We start from the raw sequence: 7,489 nt of genomic DNA, 5'->3' as shown, positions 1-7,489 counted from the left end.
ATTGGCATTTAGTGCCACCATAAATACTCCCTTATTGGCTGGTGGGGGCTAAGAAGACAGAGTTCAGGCTGCTGATCTTCTTTTCTCTAACTGACTTTTCCTGATGTCAACACTCTCCCTAATTCCCTTTTTCTCACTTCTTCACTTAATTTTTCTCATAGAAGTGGGGTGGATGAGGGCAGATCCAGGAAATGAGAATGGAATGTGAGAAAGGAAAACAGACTAGAACAATAAGTTGAAAGAGAAAAAGTTTAATCCTAGATGTATATGCAAAGCTCAGGCTGGGGAATAGCATGTAAAACTATTATACAAATAGAATTAAATGGAGTTAAGTGCACTTATTTATTAAATCCTGTTGTGAGAACTTAAAGGGGAAAAAAACAACTAAGAAAAGTCTCAAATTCTCCTGAGGAAGGTCCAAGAGAACACCAGCTGGACATCAGGAGGAACTTCCAGGTCTGAATCTAGTGCCAAAGAAGCCATGAATGCTCTTTCCTAGAGCCTTTTAGCGTTAGGGAGTTACATGCCTGTCAGGGCTGGGGAAGGGGTAACTCACCCCAGCCCAGGGGAGGGAGCTTCCCCTCCAGGGGCCTTCCTGCTAGACAGACTCTACCTGGTCAGGCTGCTTCTCCCAAGGGCCCTCGCCATGGCCCCCTTCATTTCCTTGTTGCGGAAACTGTAGATGATGGGATTGCACATGGGGGTGATGATGGTGTAGAGGAGGGAGAAAGGCTTGTCTTTGTCAGGCCCATGTGTGCTGCGGGGATTCATGTAAGAGAACATAGCTGAAGTGTAGAAAAAGATGACCACAGTCAGGTGGGAAGCACAAGTAGAGAAAGTCTTCCCCCGACCTGAGGAGGAGGCTTTCCCGACGATAGAGGCCAGGATGCGGGCATAGGAGGTGACAATGAGCACCATGGGGCTGAGCAGCACCACGATGGCATCAGCAAAGATCATCCTCAGACTAAACTGAGGGTCCCCACAAGAGAGGGCGATGACTATGGGGGCCTCACAGAAGAAGTTTTCTATGTGGTTGTCCCTGCAGAAAGGATTCCGGAATGACATATACTCAAGAAAGATGCCATTGATGAGCCCAAAGAACCAGGCAGTACCCACCAGTCTGACACAGATCTTCTGGCTCATGATCTGGGCATAGCTAAGTGGGTGGCAGATAGCAACATAACGGTCATAGGCCATAAAAGCTAAGAGGATGCACTCAGCCACACCCACGCAGAAGACCAAGTACATCTGGGCCATGCAAGAGACAAAGGAGACAGTGTGGTTCTTGACCACCAGGTAGATCAGCATCTGCGGGATGGTGGTGGTGATGAAGCAGACATCCAGGAGAGATAGGTGGCCAAGGAAGAAGTACATGGGGCTGCTGAGCCTCGGGTCTGTCCAGGTGATGAAGATGGTGAGGCCATTCATGGCCATGGCAAGGCTGTAGAGGACCAGGAAGAGGGCAAAGAGCAATGCCCGAGTGGAAGGGGAGCTGTGCTCAAAACCCACAAGGATAAACTCTATCACTGTGCTGCTGTTCCTCAGGCTCGCCATCTGGGACCTGCTTGAGGAGGGAGGACAGGAAAAGCACAATGGAGATAGCTGTAGGGTAGTATGAGGTCCTCACTTGGGCCCAGAAACCCAACTATTAATAGTTGGGTCCAAGACCCATGCCAAATGAAGAAACATTTTAGGAATTGAGGAATGGAGTGTTTGGAGGGAGGGAATGGTGGCTATTAGCTTATAGAAGATCATATTTAGGAAGCACTGGAGAGATATTTGAACATGTATTTTTCTAGAAGAAAAAAATGCTCAGTCTCTGTGTACCTAATTTAAAATGATGAATGCGTTGAAGTGTCAGGGAAAATAAAAAACATTCTAATCCTCTGGATGGTCCCTCAGATGAGAGTGATTTGCATATTTCTGGAGACAGTACTAGCTCTTCCCAGTCATCTTCCTCTTCCCAGACTCACTCTCCCAGCAGTTGCTGCTGCTACATCACCCGCCCATGCTGTGTATGCTGGGTATGGGGCCTGGGTGAGAGCTCTTGCATGTTTTCCCAGCAGGAGACAGTTTCCCTCCTGGGATCAGAATTTAGAATTACACACCATTGGGTGGACAGGACCCAACCATCCCTGTGAGAAAAGGGGAGCTATGAGCAGGGCATAACTCCCACCTTTCTGGAATGGACTTTCAGAGAACTTGAATCTGTCCCTTTGCCTCTTGTTTCTTTTTCCATCTTCAGAGAATGAGCATTCACAATTCTCACCCACTTACCTCACTATTGTAATTTTTAGGAAGTTGTTATGTTCATATTAAATCTCTCTTGTACTTTTCATCTTGTTTTGGAGCTGGGATGTATCACATCCCTTCCACTTTCACATGCTTATAGATTAGTATATTCTTGCTTGACTTTCAGTTCTGGCAACCACTCCTCTATTTTCTCCTGTCCTATTCCATTTTCTATAAACTGTCACTCTACTCTCTCTGTTAGTCTTTTTTTCCTTTTTCTACCCAGTTCCAATCCTTACCCTTTTCTTCTCCCCCTCCCTTTCCCATCTTTGGTGATGGTTGACTGCCATTCATCTATCTCTGGTTGAACTCGCCTCTCTTTTCCATGTCTTTCACTCTCTTATATTCTCTATCTGCAGTTTAATTATTTATTTATTTTTGAGACAGGGTCTCACTTCATTGCCCAGGCTAGAGTGCAGTGGCATCATCATAACTCACTGCAACCTCAAACTCTTGGGCTCAGGTGATCCTCCTGTCTCAGCCTCCTGAGTGGCTGGGACTATAGGTGCATGCCATCATGCCTGGCTAATTTTTTAATTTTTTTGTAGAGATAGGGTCTTGCTCTGTTGCCCAGGCAGGTCTTGAATTCCTGGCTTCAGGCGATCCTCCTGCCTTGGCCTCCCAGGGTGCTGGGATTACAGGTATGAGCCACCAAGCCTGGCCTCTATCTACATTTTAGAAGGTACCTGCCCTATCACTGCCACTCCTTGCATCTCTAGATTCTCTCCAGGTGTGATTTCATGGTAGGTTGAGGTAGTGTCTGGGCAGTAGGCCATTCCTATCATCTCTACTTTGGGGTGCTTTTCTTGTACCTAGGACTTCTCTTGGAGACCCAGAAAGGGAAGGGCAGAGCAGACGGCACTGTTTAAGATGTGGCTTGGAAGCCTGGGCTCAGTGGACATGTTGTGACTTAAGGTCAGAGTCTGGGCAAAATATGTCAGTGAACTACACTGCAGAGAAGCCTGGGACTTGTCCAAGACGAAATTGAGGTTTGACCTGAGGAATCACTAGGACCTACTGGAGGATAAATGCTTACCTATGATTCCCTGTGCCAGAAAGGGTTCTGTGATACCTATCATCTAGTGCCTTGTTAGCTACCATTAGGAGTTACCCAGTCAAACATTTGTCTAAAAAAAAATGGGACAATATCATGGAAATCACATCCTACCTCATTCTGTTGTTTGGCTGATAATGATGTTTATCACTGAATCACTGTGGCAAGTAACAGAAATGATCCCATGGTGTTTGAAGAGGAGTTGGTCTAGGGAGGATGGTCTGACCTGGTGGGCCACTCTGGAAGAGAAGGTATGTCTGATGATTAGTTCTTTGACCAATCGATACTATTAGAGATGAATGTCTACTTAAATAATATTACTGGTTACATGCGTATACACTTTAGGTGTGAAACCTTACATAGCCTATATACCATGTGCTAATAATTTTATTCTGCCCCCTCTTTTTCATATTGTATGTTTGGACCTTTTCAGACTTTTAAAATTTTGTCTCAGTGCTAACAAATTGAATTCTAACACTTTGACTTGAAAATGATATGCCTTCCTATTAGTTGAAGAAATACCAGCAAGAAAATAAGAAGAAAACATTAATTCCTTTATTCCTTTAGCCACAGATAAGTACATATTATTCTGTAACATAAAATGTGTCCTTGCAAATATTACTTCTGGGAAAGAATCTTCCAAGAATGGACTTCAGAAATTGTTGCTGTGTCTTCTAAAACTAATTTTGAACCTCTAAAATGTAATTTTTATTAGTTGTCTTAATTAATGGCCATTGTAATATTTAAATTGAAACTTATGCTTTCTGAAAGGTATACAGTATATACTTGTCAGATTTCTTTGTTAAACTAAAAGAGGCTCATAGTATTTTTTTCTGACAAGTGTGTAAAGACAAAAAAACACCCATTACTCCTTGGGCTTCCTATTGAAAGAGTTCAAGGTCTATAATCTTATTTAAATTAACAGTAGTTTACAAAGTACTTCATATACTTCATGACATTTGAATCTTCATTTTATTATTGTATCTTAATGATATAGTGTAATCTCATTGAAGAACTGATAAATTATGTTGGACAATGTACTTGAACACAGTTTGGCAAGGAGAAAAGAATAGGGAATGAATTTTCAGCTGTGGGTCTAGAGTGGTGTCATAATTGATTTAATTAACCCCTCTCAAAATCCCAAACAATTTTTACTAGTAATATTATCACATATATGAAAATAAAATTGTAAATGAATATGATAGAGTTTTGGTTACAATTAAAACAAATTCAAAGTCATAATAATGCCTAGCAGATCCTGGATGGAAAGAATTCTAGTGAGCCACATATTTTGCATTGTCAAAGTACAGCGCAGGTGAGTTAAGGGAGAGAAGTCTACATTCCATCACCACAGGAGCACAATGAACAAAGGGTACTATTGTAGATGAGACTGGTGGGAAAATGTCTCATTACAATGGAAGGCTCTGATTCTTGTTATATTTACCTAAGAGGAGGAAGACACTATTGGATACATTCAACAGTTAGCTACAATGTTTCATTGTTCTCCTAGCATGCTATGACCACGGAGATATAATATAATACAGCGTTTTATTGTTCATTAATTCTATACAATCTGTTTGTTTTAGGAGTAAGGTTAGTTCACTTAAGTTATAAATGAACTCGCCAGCCTTAAATCACGTAGATTCTTCTCTTAGAAAGTTTCAGGCTTCATGAGTCTTGACTATATTCTTGCTGGTATGCTTTAAATAAAATATGCCTCTCGAAATTTCAAATTCTGTGTACCACTTGAAACTTAGTTTATTTCATGCATACTTAAATCTCTTACTTTTTGGATTAAATACATCATTTCATGACGCAGAAAAGCATCACTTTTATGGGTGAAAAAACTTTATGGTAGGCCGGATGCGGTGGCTCAAACCTGTAATCCTAGCACTGTGGGAGGCTGAGGCAGGAGGATTGCTTGAGCTCAGGAGGCTGAGACCAGCCTGAGCAAGAGCAAGACTCCATATCTACTAAAAGTAAAAAAATTAGCCGGGCATCACGATGCGTGCCTGTAGTCCCAGCTACTTGGGAGGCTGAGACAGGAGGATTGCTTGAGCCCAGGAGTTTGAGGTTGCAGTGAGCTATGCCACTGCAACATTAAAATGCCTAACAGTAAAATGCCACTGCATTTTAGCCAGGGCGACAGAGTAAGACTCTGTCTCAAAACAAACAAACATACAAAAAAAAAACCCTACTTTATTGTAGATATATTTAACCTGGGGTTGATGGACTCCCAGGAAATCAATAGATACGTTTCAGAGTATCTATGCACCTCTGAAATGTTGTAGGAAAAGTTGTGGTCATTTCAGCATTTTTCTTGGAGAGTACACAATTTATCAAATTCTCAAAGGCAGCTGGAACCCACAAAGTGTAAAAAATTTCTGATTTAGAGGTTTGAAGTCACTAAGTTCCCATAGACTTCTCTTCTTTAAACTGAAAATTAATAATGCTAAAAGTAGCTAGAAGCTTCCTGGTTGCTTCCCCCCAGGCCTATACTCCAATCGTGACATCACAATTAAAAGGACAATAAACTGACCTAATAACATGGAGAACTGAGTAGGGGTGCGGTGGAGTAATTAAATAGCATATGTATGATTTAAGTTTGGAAAATGGCATTGGTTCTAAATCACCATGGAGGCAGTACTTCTGGCCATGAATAACCAGATCTTACCTAAAGAGAATTATATTTTTTATTGAGAGTGGGAAGGGAAGGGGGAGGTGGAAGAAGTAAAAAAACAAAACAAAAACCAAACCCACAACACTAAAAAGGGAGCTTTAAGGCATTTAAGGAAGTCCATTCTGGGAAATGCCTCTATGGTGACCAGCAGTTTTCCATTTCCTTTAAGGTCAGCAGAAATGATGGAGGAAATTTCTGTCCCACAAGAGATTTTAAATATTAAAATGATGGGCTAAGGAGTATAATTTCCTACTCTGTAGATGCTTGAGAATATTTCAATGAAAGTTCCAGTATGTCAGGTCCAGTTTAGATTTCAGCTAGTGCAAAGACAAAGGACAGCAGCCTGAACAGTTATCAGTGAATGCCTCCAGGAGAGCTCCTCTCTCGAATCTTCTTCCTTAGTTCATGGTATTGGTCATGCTTGAAGGTGCTGACTCGGGGAGGTGGGGGGTGGGGGGAGGGGATGGAGGTATGACTACATGGTGAGTGCCAGGCGCACTGTCTGGAGAATGGACACGCTTGAGGCTCTGACTCAGGGGGATGGGCGGGACATGGACAATGTATATAACCTGAGCTTTTGTACCCCCATGATGAGCTGAAATAAAAAAAAAAAAAGAAATTCTTATTGACCCCAGTCAGAAACCAAGAAATCACTTTCCACTCCCTTTTTTCTAACCTTGATGTTAAGTTCCCATTACATGTTGGTAAATTTTATGTATGTATGTATGTATGGATGGATGGATGGATGGATGGATGGATTGATTTATTGACAGGGTCTCGCTCTGTTGCCCAGGCTGGAGTGCAGTGGTTGCAACCTCAAACTCCTGGGCTCAAGCAATTCTCTCACCTCAGCCTCCAAAGTAGCTGGGACTACAGGCAGGCACCACCAGGATGCCTGGCTAAGTTTTCTATTTTTTTTTTTTTTGTAGAGACAGGGTCAGATCTTGCTCTTGCTAAGGCTAGTCTCAAATTCCTGGCCTCAAGCAATCCTCTGGCCTCAGCCTCCCAAAGCGCTGGGACTACAGGCATGAGACATCATGCCCAAATGCTGGTAAATATTACCTTCTACTCTCCAACAGGTACCCTATACTCCAGCTACTACCTACCTTTCCCAAACATTCCACAGTTTTCTAAACCTCCAAGTCTCCGCGTATGCTATTCCCTCTATCTGGAATTCACTCTCCACACATTCTCTCCATTTGAAAAACCCTTGCTTCTACAAGACAAACCTCAACTCCTGCCTCCACAGTGAAGCCTTTAGTAACTCTTACTCATCTGAAATTGCACTTATTCCTGTCTCTACTAGAGAAAACACCCAACACATGCTATAATGCCTTCCCCTCTAGATTATGAGCTCCTTAAATATAGAGATTTTATATCCTTATCTCCTCACACACTGCTCAGCACGGAACAGTTTTCCAATATATATTTGTTGAAAGAATAGTGGAATAAATGGCCACCCA

At 42.2% G+C, this 7,489-nt stretch overlaps 1 protein-coding gene across 1 annotated transcript; it reads right to left on the bottom strand.

Moving 5' to 3' along the window:
• Positions 1–553: 553 nt before the first annotated feature.
• LOC123640458 (olfactory receptor 10AD1) lies at positions 554–1,639 on the bottom strand. The gene has a single exon (XM_045555070.1). It carries the CDS (start codon positions 1,552–1,554, stop codon positions 610–612), a length of 945 nt encoding a protein of 314 aa, XP_045411026.1. The 5' UTR covers positions 1,555–1,639; the 3' UTR covers positions 554–609.
• Positions 1,640–7,489: the final 5,850 nt, after the last annotated feature.

This window comes from Lemur catta, chromosome 6, assembly GCF_020740605.2.
Source record: "Lemur catta isolate mLemCat1 chromosome 6, mLemCat1.pri, whole genome shotgun sequence".
In the NCBI taxonomy this organism is placed as follows: Eukaryota; Metazoa; Chordata; class Mammalia; order Primates; family Lemuridae; genus Lemur; species Lemur catta.
The sequence above is the reverse complement of the archived record's forward strand: the minus strand, read 5'-3'. Positions and strand labels throughout refer to the sequence as shown.